This window comes from Cornus florida, unplaced genomic scaffold (assembly GCF_030987335.1).
Source record: "Cornus florida cultivar Cherokee Brave unplaced genomic scaffold, ASM3098733v1 CherokeeBrave_3.0.0_Hap2_Chr08, whole genome shotgun sequence".
Classification (NCBI taxonomy): domain Eukaryota; kingdom Viridiplantae; phylum Streptophyta; class Magnoliopsida; order Cornales; family Cornaceae; genus Cornus; species Cornus florida.
In genome coordinates this window covers 84,619,200-84,636,415 of record NW_026775578.1, presented here as the reverse complement: position 1 = coordinate 84,636,415, position 17,216 = coordinate 84,619,200, and the positions used below count along the sequence as shown (strand labels likewise).

At 40.9% G+C, this 17,216-nt stretch overlaps 1 protein-coding gene across 2 annotated transcripts in view; it reads right to left on the bottom strand.

Annotated features, from left to right (window-relative positions):
• LOC132268239 (NAD(H) kinase 1) overlaps positions 1 to 17,216 on the bottom strand; it is an 88,289-nt gene that overhangs the window by 16,648 nt on the left and 54,425 nt on the right. For both annotated transcript variants that reach the window (XM_059769057.1, XM_059769058.1), the window contains 2 exons: positions 2,979 to 3,057; positions 2,395 to 2,702 (listed from right to left, as the gene is read on the bottom strand). In XM_059769057.1, coding sequence (XP_059625040.1) covers positions 2,395 to 2,702; positions 2,979 to 3,057 — 387 coding nt within the window. The remainder of the gene's footprint in view (positions 1 to 2,394; positions 2,703 to 2,978; positions 3,058 to 17,216) is intronic.

The window sequence follows — 17,216 nt, the reverse complement described above, 5'->3', positions numbered from 1 at the left end:
GAGGAAAGTTCATCAATAGGGTCATAGGGGAGACTCTTGAAGGCAAGGATTCCATTGGAGAAAGGATTGTTGATTCAAGCTTGGAGCTGTTTCATCTTTTTTGGCAGTGTGTTTGAGATTTGCTCAAATCTCAAGGTCTATAGCTCTTTTTTCTCTATATAAGTATGTGTCAAAATTGAAGAGAGGAATTAAAAATGAAGAACACAAGGATATACGTGGTTTGGCCACTAGGGCTTACATTCACTACACAAAGCCCAAAGGGCTACATATATGTATTATTCCCTCTTGATTTTGTTTACAATAACCACCTATATTTATAGGTGAATTGGAGAATAGAAATTTTTTGCTCTACAAGTATTCTATAATAAAGGAATTACACAAGAAGCCGAATACAAATATGGCAACAACTTGTTGCTAACATTATGTCAAAGAGTGATTTAAATAATTATTCTTCAACAGTATGCATCATCATCATCTATGTTCCTACAAATGAGTTTCTACACATGAACTTGATCTTGGGTTTATAAACATACTTCCAAAAGTTTTAAAATCCCATTTCCCACTACACATATTGGTTACTCCTTTAACTTTATCAGATACACTTCATGTTCCATGGCTTACTGCTAATCTTGTTTTTTTTATAGTATTAATTAAACAATTAAATTGTAGTGTAAAATTCTTTCCATCTCACTATGTTTTTTCAGCATCTGGTGTCGAAGCAAACGATTGGTAGTAGGCGTAAAGTGGACAACCTATACTTGTTGGATGCTCCTTTGTCACCTCAAGCACATTCAGTTTATGCACTCGCACTTATGTTTAGGACATATTTCTTTTGACTATTTTAAAATTTGTTTTTTATTATTTAGTAACACGGCAGCCTCAGATTTATCCTATGAGACGTGTCACTTAGCTAAACATGATCATTCCTATTATCCTGCTTGTAGTAATAAAACTGCTCAAGCACTTTTTGATCTTGTTTGTTCAAATGTGTAGGGGCCTTCCCCAGCTACTTCTAGTCCTGAATTTTGATATTTTGTCTTGTTATCATAACCATGTTACATGGGTCTACCACATGAAGACCAAAAATGAGGTGTACACTATTTTTAAAATTTTTGTAACAACAATTCAGACTCAGTATGGTCGTACCATTAAAAAAAAAAAAGATTTGATCATGGTAGGTGGTACACTTTTGGGAACGTACAACAGTTCTGTACAGAATTTGGGATTGAGCATTAGATATATAATATTCAAACCCCTTGACTGAATTAAAAAATTGCCACATCCTTGGCTTAGTCAGAGCCATCTGCATTAGCATGAATATTGTCCAATCGTTTTGAGGTGATGCAGTTCTTACAGCTGTCCACATCATTACTAGGCCCCTCCTAGGTTCTTAACTCTATAGCCCCACTCTCAATCCCACATCCCAATCAATCATGTTGGGTAATTTACAAGTATAGGTTCTTTACAAGATGAACCGAACTCTATTCCTAATTACACCATTACCCAACAAATCACATTTTTTGTTTTTAATTCCCCCATGGGTCCTTGGGTGTGTGTGCTTTGTTCAGCAGTTAGGGTAAACTGCTGAACAAAAGATAGTCTCATTGCTCTCCGGAGGGGTAAACGTTCTTGTACTTAGCTTATTTCAATTTTGTTTCTGGTTATGCTCTCACCCTCCAACCGGAGTTTTCTTGTTTATGTTGCCTCGGTTCCTCTTCCTTCTAGTGTTGCAGATGCACTAGCACAACTGCAATAGCGTGATGCTATGACTGAAGAACTGCATGCACTTGAAAAAAATTAGACTTGGGACATGGTTCCGCTTCCTGTTGGACGAAAGGTTGTAGGATGTCGTTGGGTGTTTGTAGTTAAGCACAATCCAGATGGCTCAATTGCTCACTTTAAGTCCCGGTTGGTTGCCAAGGGTTGTGTTTGGACCTATATTGGTTGTTATATATCAATAGTGGGCCATGAGGGGCACATGTGAAATGGACTCCCTGTGTAACTTGTGGCCATGACCAACTTCTAAAATCTCCAACATTAGTAAAGCTCATAACGGTGATGGCCAAATTTTGGAAGATCACCTGAACCCCCAACTACTTGGGTTCTCTATAAATCAAACTCAAGTCTCACGAATAAAATCAAAGAAATACATAATCTGAGGGAAACTAGAAAATCAAGATCAAAACTAAAGATTATTTATTTAACTCCCCTTTTAAGATAAACCAATTTTAACATCTCTTTATTTTGATATTCAAATTACAAACATAAAAAATCTGGACTCCTCCAGCATAGCAATTAAACATATTTCTACATTATTAGGCTACTGTATCCATAACCTATTAACCATTAAAATGATAAGCACACAAATACACAATTTATTCTATAAGGACATACCTGCGGATGGACCATTGATCCTCCAGCCGCGAGGGAATATGCAGTACTTCCAGATGTTGTTGATAAGATCAAACCATCACCTTGCACACAGGTGACAAATGAGTTGTCGCAATAGCATTCCAAATTTGTGAGGAATGATGAAATTCCACGGTCAATGGTAACCTCATTTAATACAAGAATAGGTTCTTCAGTCTCATTTTCAGCTTTTGCTGCTTCTCGAATAACAAGACACTGCAGCCGGTGTCGTAATGTGATACTAATAGGACCCCGAAGGATTGAATCAAGACATTCTTTGTATTGTTCACTATCTGAATAATGTTAAGGATCAATTATGGATTTAAAAAATCTCCTGTAGAAAAAGAAAAAAAATAAATAAATAAAAAAAGAAAGAAAAAAAAAGCAGCTTTTCCAAGGGGTAACTTTAAAACATCAGTTTCCAATATGTTTTAGAAAAGAAAGACCTTTTGGTCAAAGCTGTTTACCACGCAGGTAAATGTGACCAAAGGGCGTCCGTTAATTATTGCAGATGCATATGTGTGTGTGTCTATGAGCAATGCAAATATTTTGACAAAGATGAAGGATACGGAACGGGGTCATAAAACCCAAGGAACCTAGAGAAAATGGGACAACAGGAGGAACTGGCCCTTTGAACATTGATGCCGCCTGCAAATAAGGAAGCAATTATAATTTTTTTCCCTTTATTCCTCCAAGTAAAACTGTATAAAAAAAAGAATACAGCGACACAAGCTACAAGGGGCATCTGCCAGGAAATACAAGAAAACTATATTAAAAGGAAAAACACCATACAAAATCAACGGCTGACTTGAGCTGGGTCGTCTACTACCTAACCTAGCTAAGATAGCCAGAGGCTGGAGTTGGGTAGAGGCGGCCCAGCCAAAGCCCATTGTGCCCCATTAAGAAACTTCACTGTGTAAAAACAGAGAGAGAAACTGATACGAAATTGATGTGGGACTAGCATGACTGCGGGAATAGAATAACTGCAGCACCAAGTTAATGATTGCATCACTGGGAAGCAATTACAATTTCTAACCAAGGTTGAAATGCAATAACAAAGGTGCAACATCGGTCAGGACTAACAACACAACAAAAATACTTGTTAGAATGTTTATATATATATATATATATATATTTATGTTGGGTCATTATGTAATTACATATAGTTGGTAGGGTCATTATGTAATTAGCTTATTCTTGTATCTTTATATAAGCCTCTGTAAGCTTAGGGTTTGTGATATATATATATATAATATACATAGATTTCAGCCGTCTCTCTCTCTCTCTCTCAATTTGAACGTGGTATCAGACCAGCGGTCTGATTAGTGCCGTTGCCGTCGCGAGTTGCATAATCAGTGGCTAGGGTGTGTACTAGCTTCGAGTGACTGGTCCGTGTTGTCTATCGCTGTCTGTAGAGAGAAACCAAGTTGCAGAGTTGTTGATTGAACTGTGTAGCCCATCGACGACTCCTCTAGTTGCTATCGCCAGTTGTTGTCGGTTGTGTAGTCACCGTTTGTGACTGATTTTGTGGTCGGCGGTTTCGTTTGGGACTGATTGTGTGGTCCTTTGCTGTAGCCGAGAGAATTGCAAAAGCTTCACCGTCGTTCCTTGGTTGTTGATTGATTTTTTGGTTGGGGCTTCACCATGTAGTGGTCTCGATTCTCCATTGCAAACCTTGGGTGCTTGATTTTGTTGTCGGCGACAGATTTGTGGTGAGTCGTGGTTCTCGCCAGCGCTGATTGTGAAGAAGAAGGGTGGTGTTTGGCTGCAGGCGTGAAGCTATCCCAACCTTGGTTTACTAAAACTGGAATAGCAGAGAACTGGTTTAGATCCGGCCCGAATTGTAGCAATTTTTCTGAAAGCAGAACAAAGGGATGCTCAGATCATTTCTTTAATGCTGAATTGTATTGAACCCCATATCAACTCCAACTTGTTGAATTTGGACACTGCCAAGGAGATATGGAACCAACTCCAACAATTATATTCAAGTACTCGTAATATCACCAGAATTTATGACGTGTGCAGACAATTCGTTGACATCCAGCAAGGTACTCACAATCCAGAAGAGTACTTCTCACGGGCAATGGGAATTTGTGAAGAAATGAACTTGTATAAGCCCATCACCTCTAATGTGAACTATGTTACCCGGACTCGGGTACGGGTGTCGAACACGGGTGCGCGTCTAGGGGTCGGATTCGTCAATCTATCAATTTTCAGGATACGGGGACACGGATTAAAAGTGTCCAAATATTGGACACGGGTACTTGGACACTTTGAAAAGAGAGAAAAATTTGTAAGTTTTTTATTTTTTATTTTTATGTTTGAGACATTAATCATAAAACTAAAAAATATATATATCAATTGTACTTTTTATAAAAAATTTATAGTTATTACTGCATTTGTTTGCCTCATTTGATTAGTGGCATGCCATGGCTATGCATTCCCCTATTACTGCAGTTTTATGGAACTTGTAAATAAGAAATTCTGAGCTGTAGGGCTTCTTTTGTATACCCAAGGGCGGGTTTGGGCTTGGGCTAATATGCCTCTATATGTGCATCTTGGCATTTGGGCCTGTACAAGTCAAAGAACAATTAAAAAGGATGACTAATTCAATATGGGCTAATATGTCTCTGTATGTGAATTTTAGTCATGGATTGATGCTTGGGTTTTGGCCTGCACAAGTCCAAAGCACAATTAAAAAAATAGCCCATTCAATGTACACGGTATTTATAAGAGTTCTATAAAAAGCAAAGTTACAGCTGTAACCCACCACAGTAGGTAATGCTTTACAGCTGTGTCCCATCCCTTATCTTTTCAGATCCAAATAAACAGGTGTTAAGTTATTAACAATTGCGAGAAACCACGCTCAAGATGGCACAAAAAATTGCGCAAAAGCCAGCGTATGCTAGTTCACAAACAGCAAGTCGTCTTCAACCTCCAGACCACCGATCCGAACCAGAACGCCATTGTTGAAATAAAAAGCTTCGTATGGCTACAAATTTAACAGAAAAAACACGAAAAAAATTCCTGATTCTTCACAAGCATCAAACTACCCATCATTTTATGTATTTTCTTGGTCAGTCGTGTCCGATTGAAGAATGGAGGGTCAGACGCATATCTCGTGTCCGTGTCCATGTCCGTGTCCGTGTCCGTGTCGTGTCGTGTCGTGTCGACACGGGCACTCTGACCTTCGCAGATGAGTCCAGGTAACACAGGATGTGAAGAGCATGCAACAACAAAGTGAGGATTTTTATGCTATTCGGGTTCTCACAGGGTTGTCACCAAAATATGAATCTATTTGAGCACAGATTTTGGGTAGCCCTGCACTTCCCTCTCTTCCTGATATGTTCTCAGACTCCCCATGCAACTCTATCTAGTGGTGCTTCAAGGGATGCTTGAAGTGGTGTCACTGCTCCTCCTAGCAGTGAACGTTCTGCCTTAGTTGTGAACCAGGGTGGCTTTCATTCTTCTCGTGGCGGTGGCGGTCGTCGTGGTCGTGGTCGTGGTCGTGGTCGTGGTAAAGGCAGAGACTTGAAACTCTGCACTCATTGCGGTTTTACTAATCACACTGTCAATTACTGTTGGGATCTTCATGGGAAACCGCCACCTTCTTCCTATACACATCAGTGACCTTTACTGAAAAGGATTCTTCTTTCTCTGCCACACCAACTGCTCCACGCATAGCTGTTGAGCCTGCTATGGTCACGATTCCCCGCGATAAGTATGCTCAGTTTATGTCTCAACAATGGCCTTCCACCTCATCGTCCATGGTTTCCTTTGCCCAATCAGGTAGTGCACCTGCACATCTCTTGTCCTCTTGTCAGAGTCCCTAGACTCTTGACTCTAGCGCATCCAATCACATGACTGGTAGTTCTCATCTCTTATCTGATTTTCAGTCTGTTCCTTCCTCTCAAAGTGTTGGTCTTGCTAATGGCTCATCAACTAAAGTTTTGGATGTGGGAACCACTCATCTCACCTCTTCTATGTCCCTCTCCTTTGTATTATATGTTCCTCAATTCCCTTTTATTTGATGACCATTAGTAAAATTACTAAATCTCTTAACTGCTCCATTACATTTTATCCCACCTGTTATATTTTTCAGGATCTCAAGACAAAGAAGAAGATTGGTACAGGACATGAAGTAGGTGGCTTGTTTTACTTTGATCTTGCACCATCTCCCACGGCTCTTCAATCATCTTTGTCTCCTTTCCAGTGGCACTATCGTCTCGGCCACCCTTCATTATCAGTTTTGCAGCGTCAAGTCCCCAGTCTTAGTCGTGTTGAGTCCATGCTTTGTGAAGCATGACAGCTTAGTAAACATTGTCGTGTATCTTTCAAACCAAGAGCTACTAATCGTGTTGCTAGTCCTTTTCAGTTAATTCATTCAGATGTATGGGGCCAATAAAACATATTTCTATTAATGGATTTCGTTATTTTATGACTTTTGTGGATGATCATTCGCGTATGACTTGGTTGTTTTTAATGAAAAATCATTCTGAGTTATTCTCTATTTTTCAAATATTTGGCAAAGAAATAAAAACTCAATTTGGATGTTCCATTAAAGTTTTACGTTCTGACAATGCCAAATAATATTTCTCGAACCCTTTTGAGACTTATTTTCATACTAAAGGCATCATTCATCAATCATCTTGTACTTATACTCCTCAACAAAACGGAGTAGCTGAATGTAAAAATCGTCATCTCCTGGAAGTATGTCGTGCCCTTTTATTCCATATGCATGTTCCCAAACGTTTTTGGAGTGATGTTGTTCTTACTGCCTGTCATCTTATTAATCGGATGCCCTCGCCGGTGTTATAAGGGAAATCTCCTCATTTTATTCTATTTCCCAACTTCGCATTGTTTAATCTTACTCCTTAGGTCTTTGGATGTGTGTGTTATGTCCATAACCTTGGGCCCGGTCTTGACAAACTCGACCCTCGTGCCATTAAGTGTGTTTTTCTTGGGTATTCTCGCACTCAGAAGGGTTATCGTTGCTACAGTCCTCATTTTCAACGCTATTTCACTAGTGCTGATGTCTCCTTTTCTGAGTCTCTCCCATATTTTTCTGATTCTACTACCCCTCTCGATATTACTCCTGAGCCACCTATGCCAACTGTTCCCTCTCTATTTCCTGACCCCGCACCTCCTCGATCCGTTGTCCCTTTGCAGGTTTATACTCGACAACCTCAATCGCCAACTTTGCTCCCTCCATCTCCTTCAGAGTCTTCGGATCCGACGCCATCTACTATGCTTGATGATTTGCCTATTGCTCTCCGTAAGGGTACTCGGTCGTGTGTTACTGCACATCCCATTTCTAACTTTGTCTCCTACCATAATGTTTCATCCTCTTTATCTTGTTTTTTATCCAAAATGTCTGCTACTTTTGTTTCCAAGACTTTGCAGGATGCTCTCTCTAATTCGGATTGGCGCAAAGCCATGGTAGATGAAATGGATGCCCTTCACCATAATCAGACTTGGGATCTTGTTCCCTTACCTCTGGGCTCCAAAATAGTTGGTTATAAGTTGGTCTACACTGTTAAATACTTCACGATGGGTCTATTGACCGGTTGAAGGCTCGTCGGGTGGCAAAAGGGTATACTCTGACTTATGGTGTTGATTACATTGAGACCTTTTCCCCTGTTGCTAAAATATCTTCTATTTGGGTACTTATTTCCATTGCTGCCAATTGTAACTGGCCATTATTTCAATTGGATGTCAAAAATGGCTTCTTGCATGATGACTTGGTTTAAGAAGTTTATATGGAGCAACCACCTGGGTTTGTTGCTCAGGGGGAGTATTATCACACGATTTGTCGCCTTAAAAAGGCCCTGTATCAATTGAAACAATTTCCAAGGGCTTGGTTTGGAAAATTCTCTGAGACGGCATTAGAATTTAGTCTTAACGGATGCCAGACCAATCGTTCGGTATTTCACCAGCGCACTAAAACTGGCTTCATTTTTCTTGTGGTGTATGTAGATGATATTGTGATCACAGGTGATGATTCTGAAGGCATTGCTAAGCTGAAGTTGTTTCTACAAAATCGATTCCACACAAAAGACTTGGGTAAACTTAAGTATTTTTTGGGTATTGAAATTGCTAGATCCAAGAAGGGTATAAGTTTATCTCAACGAAAATGTGTGTTGGACTTATTAGAAGAAACAGGTATGTTAGGTGATCGTCTGGTTGATGCTCCTATGGATTCAAATACAAAACTTATGTCTGATGAGGGTGATCATATTTAATGACCAGGGCAGATTTCGTCGCCATGTTGGGAAATTAATTTATTTCACTATCACTCGACCTGATATTTCATATGCAGTTAGTGTTGTAAGTCAGTACATGGGAGCTCCTAGAATGCCACATTGGATTGTTGTTCTTCAGATTATCCGATATCTCAAGCAAGCTCCAGGTTATGGGTTACTATATAAATCAAATGGTCATCTCAGGGTGGAAGGTTTTACAAATGCTGACTGGGCTGGTTCTCCTTCAGATAGGAGATCTACTACAGGCTACTGCATATTTGTAAGAGGAAATCTTGTTACATGGAGAAGTAAAAAGTAAATGGTGGTAGCTCGATCTAGTGCTGAAGCTGGATACAGGACAATGGCCATACCACTAGTGAGTTAACATGGATACAACATTTTCTAAAAGAACTTGGGTTAATAGTTGAAGCTTCTATTCCATTGTTCTGTGATAATCAAGCAGTTGTTCACATTGCATCAAATCCTGTGTTTCATGAGAGGACCAAACATATTGAAGTTGATTGTCACTTCATTCGAGAAAAAATATTAAGTGGGAGCATCTCTACTCCATTTGTGAAGTCTAAAGACCAATTAGCTGATATGTTTACCAAAGCGTTAGGTCGTAACCGGTTAAGGACTATATGTTCCAAGCTGAGATTATTTGATATATATTCTCCAGCTTGAGGGAGAGTGTTAGAATGTTTATATAAATTTATATATATATATTTATGTTGGGTCATTATGTGATTACATATAGTTGGTAGGGTCATTATGTAATTACATATAGTTGGTAGGGTCATTATGTAATTAGCTTATTCTTGTATCTTTATATAAGCCTTCATAGGCTTAGGGTTTATGATATATATATAATATACAAAAATTTCAGCTCTCTCTCTCTCTCTCTCTCTCTCTCTCTCTCAATTTGAACAATATTGAATCCCACTAAGTAAAAAGAATAAACTAAACTTTAAAGATTAAAATTCATGTCATGGAAGCACATTTTTTCCGGTAGGTATAACTAAAATTGTAGAAGACTAAGACACTATATACCTACACTTTTAAAGTTCCCAATTTAGCACTTCATAGGAAAAAAAAATGACACTACTTTTATAGATAGTTGTTTAAGTTCATCCACGGGTTAAGAGCAATTATGGAACAAAAAAATGCAATATATTACAAAATCACCATTGATATATTAGATGATATTAGCTGGGATATCATATTTAAAATTAGAAAATATCAGATTCTTTTTTTACTCAAGGAATTGTTTGCACCCAAGAGGAATTGAACTTTAAACCTGATGCTTCCTGAGACACTAGGGCCAAGTTCTTATCCACTTGAGCCAACCCCTTGGGGTTAAAATATCAGACTCTTTTTTTTTTTCCTCATAACGAGGAACCATTTTAACCAGGTGATCATATGATTTGTGGTTACAAGGTAACCCAGATTTCAGCAAACCATGTTGTCAGCCGAGATATGATAGCCTAGAATCATGGAAATTGACTTTATTTACGCATATATTTAGGCACATAATCTGCTGTGATTTTATTTGGTTTCCTTTCTTATAATATTAACATGTGTTCTTTTCCTATACAAATACTAGAGTTGTGAATGAGCAAGTATTCTCATTCAAACCTTTACATATTTCTCATGTCGTAAATAATAAAACCTGAGAGAAGAAAGAAAAATGAAACAAGAAGAACACAAAGATATTACGTGGTTCAGCCACTAGGATCTACATCCATGGCACAAAGAGCCCAAAGGACTACATTACTTTTGTAATATTATCTCTTAATCTTTATATACAATGATCACCTCTATTCACAGGTGAAAGAATACAAACATGGGATAAATATGATATAGGAAGATTTCTAAAATGACTCCTATGATTCACTCACATCAATATTCTGTCAAGGAGTAATTTAAGGACATAAATCACTCCTATAATGATATTCTCCGAACATATCATCTTCCAACACTACTCCTCAAGTTGAAGCGTGTATGGAAATAATGCCCAACTTGCATATCAAATCATGAAACGTATCTTTTTCTAATGATTTGGACAATAAAATTGCTGGAGACATGGCAAAGGTGAAGAACAATGCTACCGAGCACACCACCAACAACCCAAACAAGTCACAAATAGCACCAAACACATGGAGAAGGTGAAGAACAATGCTACAAAACACACCGGCAGCCCAAGCAAGTCACAAATAGCACCGCTATTGAGCCTATAATCCACACATTCACCGGCAATGAGAATGGAATCCAAGATCTGTCTGCCCCCAATGAACGCATTTTGAGATTCAGAAATGACTCCGTTCAGAACCTCCCTCAATCTTAACTAAGGACTTTAGCGATAAGCTTATAGATACACCCAATCAGACTTATTGGTCTAAAATCCTTAACGTCGGAAGCACCACTCTTCTAAGGAATTAGGGCAATAAAAGATGCATTCAGCGACTTTTTGATCCTCCCATTAGAATGGAACTCATGAAAAGTGCCCATAACCTCCTATCTCACCACCTCCCAGCTTTCAAATAAAAACCTCATTGTGAAACCATCCGGACCCAGAGCATTGTCACCATTACAACACATCAAAGCCTTCAAAACCTCCTCCTCTGTAAAAGGACTCTCTAACCCATCCCTATCCACAACTAATATAGATTCAAAATGAAGGCCATTAAGCCGTGGCCTCCAACGTAAAGGCTCAGCCTCTGGTAGAAAGAAACGATCCCTATACGCACCTCCTCCTCTGTACTCAACACCGTTCTGTGCACACAAATGCGCCCAATATGATTACCCCTCCTGTGGGCATTAGCAAGTTCTATGAAAAAAAAAATTGTATTACAGTATCCCTCTTTGAGCCATAAAACCCGAGATTTCTGTCGCCACAAAATTTCTTCCATAACAACAATCTCTATAATCTCTGCCTGACAAGCAGCTCTCCTATCACGTTGAAACTCAACAATACCACCCACCCCTTCCAATCTATCAATCTAAGCAATATCAGCAAGAGCCATATTCTTCCTCCACTCTAGATTACCGAACACCTCCTTATTCCATCTTTTGAGTTTGTTCTTCAAGAGTCGAAGCTTTCCGGTCAAAATAAAACTCGACGTTCCCACCACCGTGTCCTCCTCCCACCAAGACCGAACTTTCCCCTAAAAATCAACTACTTTAAGTCACATGTTCTCAAATCTGAATGGAGTACAACGAGGTCTCAATCCTACACAATCCAAAACCAAAGGAATGTGGTCCGACGTCACCCTAGCTAAAACAGCCTGAACTACGTCCAGAAACTTCTCCTCCCACTCCCCATAAATCAAGAATCTATCTAAGTGGGAAAGAGTGGGCACCTCCCTACCACTGGTCCATGTAAAAGCAGCTCCCTCCAGTGGAAGGTCAAGAAGCTGATGTCCATCAATAAACTCCGAAAATTGCATCATAGCCGGAGTCCATCGACCACCTGTAGATCTCTCCGACAGGGACCTAACCACATTGAAATCCCCGACCACACACCATGGAAGAAACCACAACCCCTTCACCACACTAAGCCCCTCCCACAGCGCAAGCCTCTCACAATCATCCACTGGCCCATAAACGCAAAAAAAAAAAAAAAAAAAAAAAAACCATCCTCCACCATCACAAAGGCACAAGATAGAGAGAATTGCCCTCTCCAAATATCCACCCTTGCCACCCATCTCCTATCCCACATGAGAAGAATGCCTCTAGTGGCCCCTGAAGAATCTAAAACCTCCCACTCAATGAACCTACTCCCCCAAAGGCTCTTAACCACTCTATCCGTCATTGAATCAATCTTCGTTTCTTGAAGGCACACCTAATGAACCCCCATTTTCTCACTGCCAACTTCACCACCTTCTTGAGACCGCGGACATTCCAAGATAAAATTCTTAGCTTCATGAGGAAATAATAACACCCACCTCGCCCTTAAACCCCCCCTCCTCTTTCATAGTTCACTTCTGAACAAAGATTTCTCAGCTCCCATTCCCCTCTCTCTCCCTTACCCTCCCTCCCCTCTTAGCACTACCCCTTTCCTTCTCCCCCTTATCTTCCTTTCATAGTTTACGTCTGAACAAAGATTTCTCAGCTCCCGCTCCCCTCTCTCTCCCTTTCCCTCCCTCCCCCCTTAGCACTGCCCCTTTCCTTCTCCCCCCTATCTTCCTTTCCTTCTCCCCTCTCCAAGAGGGGGGATTCTTTTTCCTTCTGCTCCCCCTTCTAGAGATCTTTTTCATTTCCCCTTCTCTCCCCTCCACCATAGCATGAAGAATCGATAAGGCTTGGTCCCGATTGCCCTTGCAAAAGACACCTAACAATTCGCTAGTGACCCCGATATTTGCCATGACCCATTCCTTACCAATATCAACACAATCATGCCTTGCAATATCACTGTCCATACCCTCCGGTCTCACAACTGCCAGTGGATCAACCATCCCCAAATTTGGGTGACCTTCCTCTGCCAGCAAGGTCATGTCAAGAGACCTGCCCTGCTCAACCCTCCTCCCATCTTCATCACCTCCCTCGAACTCCTCCACCTCATCAACACAGGACATCCAGTCAACTACACTGCCTACCCCACCTTCCTGTACATCAAGGTAAAAATCTGGATCATTAGTAAGCACTTCATCAGACAAAAACCTGTGCTTCATCAATTCTTAGACTAACAAAGCAGCTAATTCATCACTAGGGTAATACGGATGTCCTTGCCAACGCAAACTGTCATCTTTTTTAGCAAAGGAACCGTCTGAGGTGTCTCTAGAACATCACCTTTGGGTTTACGAAGACTTATTCCTTCCTCCCTGCCCAGTTAAGGCTCAGCCAGCCCACCCAAATCATCCCCAGACCTACAATACTGAATGGAAGGGGAGAAATCAGAGCAAAACTCATCATGCCCAACACAGTTCTAATCAATACCCCCATCAACAAGCAAACTGACCGTCCCATCCCTTTTTAACAGCCCAAAAGGCCAATACCAAGTAAAATCTGTATCAATCACCTCATCCTCGGAGTCCACCTCCACTACTGGCGATAACATCCGAGACATCATCGACGTCCCATCAAAATCCTCCCCCACCTCGCTCCTCAACACCCCACAAGGAGTAGAAGAAGAAGAAGAAAGAGCAGAAAGAGAGCTCCGAGAAAGGGAAGCAAGGTACATACTAGGATAAGATAAAAAAACAACCATGCGGGCGACCCATTTTTGCTTGTCTTTTCTAGTCCATCTTTTACCGAACTGATGCAAATTAATCGAAGATTGACAATCTTCCTTGATAGACGAACAACTGCCATCCTCGACATCACACAGAGAGCCCGACTAAAGCGGCCCAAATCTGATACCAAAGATTAAGTTCTGACAGCACTCATCGTGCCAAAAATTCTTCGATATCGAACCAGCACCCTTCTTCTTGTTCACACTCACCTTTGCCAAATGCTCCTCCTCCGATCGCAACCAATACCTCAAGTCCGTCTTCTGCTGTGCCGAATCATGGATAAGGCCTTGAGATACCATACTGGGCACCTTTGCAGAAGTTGGGTTGGGCTGCATTCCATTGATAGAAACAGTTAGACACATGTTTGGGCCCCAACTCACCACCCTATCTCTTATACGTTTGTGTTTGGACTTGGCTTGTGCAGCCCAGAATAAGAGGTTGGCCCAAATAACTTGGGCCTATCACAACCGACCCAACTTTCTGAAGCTTTGTAAACCCACGATCCAATCTGCACAGGCCCATCCAATGTAGAACTCAAATATCCCCTACTCTCACGTGCCCCTTCACGTGTATACGCAGCTGTCATACACTTGCAATGGGAGGCAGCTGACCGCCAACCACGTGTCCTGCTAACATCTCTCCCAATCCCACTCGCCTTTGGCGCATTCAACTTCACGCGTCTCTGTCCTTGAGTCCGACGGTCCTGCAGATTCGTCTTCTGAAGCTCCGGCACACTCCCAAACCCAGTCCCAGGCCTGCGAGACGGTTGCTTCCTTTTTTCCGACACCACAGGTGGCCTCAAACCTTCACTTCCGGCACAGAACTTGGAAAACGGCACAAGGGAAGGAGCGATTTCTTCTGATAATGAAATTCCGAAGGCCCACCACTTGTCCTCCATGATGATGGACTCCGGGATCTCGCCGTCTTCAACCACAGTAATAACAATCCTCTTTGTGTCGCTCATTTCATAAGCCTCAACATCCCAATATCCTCCACATAAATCCCCAATTGCAACAAACAACTTCTAACACCATAAATGCAGAGGAAGACAGTACACGATGACTCACCGGTGATTAGTCTTCTTTCTCAACCCAAAACAACCAACCCTATAACACCATAGATCAATGAACAGTTGTGCGTCGCCCCATGTTTTCTTTCCCCTATCTAGCACCTTCTATGCCTCCTTAATCGAGCCAACGAAGAAAACCTTAACCCCACACGAGATCCTCCATGTCTTCGCAACCCACTCTTCAATCTCCTCCAAAGACCCCACATCACTGTCAAATCTCCCAACAAGGCAAGACTTAAGCATCAATTCGTGAGTGGAAGTGTAGTAATTGTCCACCCTTAAAACATGCCCTCTGAATGAAGATACACACTCCACCTCTCCTTGTAGATCCGGACGAGGGAGGCTTACGACCTCCAAAACGACAGCTTCTCGCCATCGAGGGTTGTCATGAAAGTAGCCAAATGAGAACAAGCGTAATAATATATATATAATTTTAATCGGATCGGATTATTATCGAATCGGATTACCTATAATATATCAGATTTGTTAAGGTAACAGATTGTCAGATTCGGATCATTATCGGACTATCGAATTTTTTTCTCAATCCATATCCGGATAATTGGATCGAATTCGGATCAGAATCCGATCCATTGACACGTCTATTGGTCACATCAAATTCGGTTATTATGCACTACATGGACGTCCACCGCAGCAAAAACAACAGCAGACTCGATCCTCTGCATTCTGTTACAAAGACAAGCTCTTTGTCAACTCTTGACAACTCTACTTCTTCATCGTCTACCATAGTTACCTTGACTCGAGATGATTCGGATGGAAGCATCATCCCAACCAACCTCTACTTATGCCCACTCAAGTACTATTGCATCTGCATATAAAATATCTACATCTTCGACATCATGGATCATTAATTCTAGTGCTTTAGACAATATGAATGGTATGTCCTTCCAATATTATAGTATCTGGTCTGGCCATCGCAAGGTATGCCTTGCGGATGGCACTCCATCTTCCATTGTTAGGAAGGATCACATATCGATTACTCCTTTAACTTTATCGGATACACTTCATATTCCACACTACTAATCATATTTCTGTTAGTAGCGTTTATTAACAATTAAATTGTAGGGTAACGTTCAAGATCTGGTGTTGAAGAAAACGATTGGCAGTGGGTGTGAAGTAGATGGCCTATACATATTGGATGTTCCTTTGTCACCTCAAGCACATTTAGTTTCCTTCTGCACTGGCATGAATGTTCCCCACTCGTTTTGGTAAGATGTAGTTCTTACAACTATCTATATAATTAATAAGAGCCCTTCTAGGTTTCTTAATTTTGTAACTCCACTCTCAATCCTACATCCCAAACAATCTCTTTGTTTTTTTATTCCTCCGCGAGTCCCCGTGTGTGTGTGCTTTGTTCAGCACTTGGGATTGACGCATACAAAGCTTGATCCCAAGGCATTAAAGTGTGTGTTTTTAGGTTATTTTCAATCTCAAAAAGGTTATAAGTGTTACCATCCTCCCATTTTTCGGTGATTTATATTCATGGATGTCTCTTTCTCTATGCATACACCATGCTATTGTGGGTTAGTTGGTGCTTAAGAGTGAGTGTTCCCATTGAACAAAGTTTATGACCACTGCCTTCTGTCTTCGACAACTCTACCAATTCCTGTTTCAGCTTCTACTGTTCCTCCTCATGATACCCCTCCAGTGCGTGGGGGGAGGGGGGTGGGTGTTCATAGGTATACAGTCGCAGACAACATTCTCAAGCTTCAATTCCAACGACCGACTGCCATGTCCCTTCAGCACCAGCTCTGCCTACTCAAGCTATTGTTTCACTTGATCATCATCTCATTGCTCTCCGGAAGGGTAAATGACGTTGTAATTATCCTATTTTGAATTTTGTTCTGGATTGTACTCTCTCAGCCTCCTATCGAAATTCTATAGTTTTTGTTGCCTCCGTTCCTCTTCCTTCTAGTGTTACAAATCCACTAGCACAACCACAGTGGTGTGATGCTATGATTGAAGAACTAGAGGCACTTGAAAAAAATCAGACTTGAGACATTGTTATGCTTCTTGGTGGAAGAAAGGTTGTGGGCTGTTGTTGGGTGTTTGCAGTTAAGCATAATCCAGACAGGCCAGTTAGTCACTATAAGCCCCAATTGTTTGCCAAGGGTTATGCTCAGACCCATGGCATAGATTATCAGGAGGCTTTTGTCCTTGTTGCCAAGATGAACACAATTCGTGTATTATTTTCCATTGTTGCAATTCATTATTGCCTCTATTTCAGTTAGATGTCAAGATTGCTTT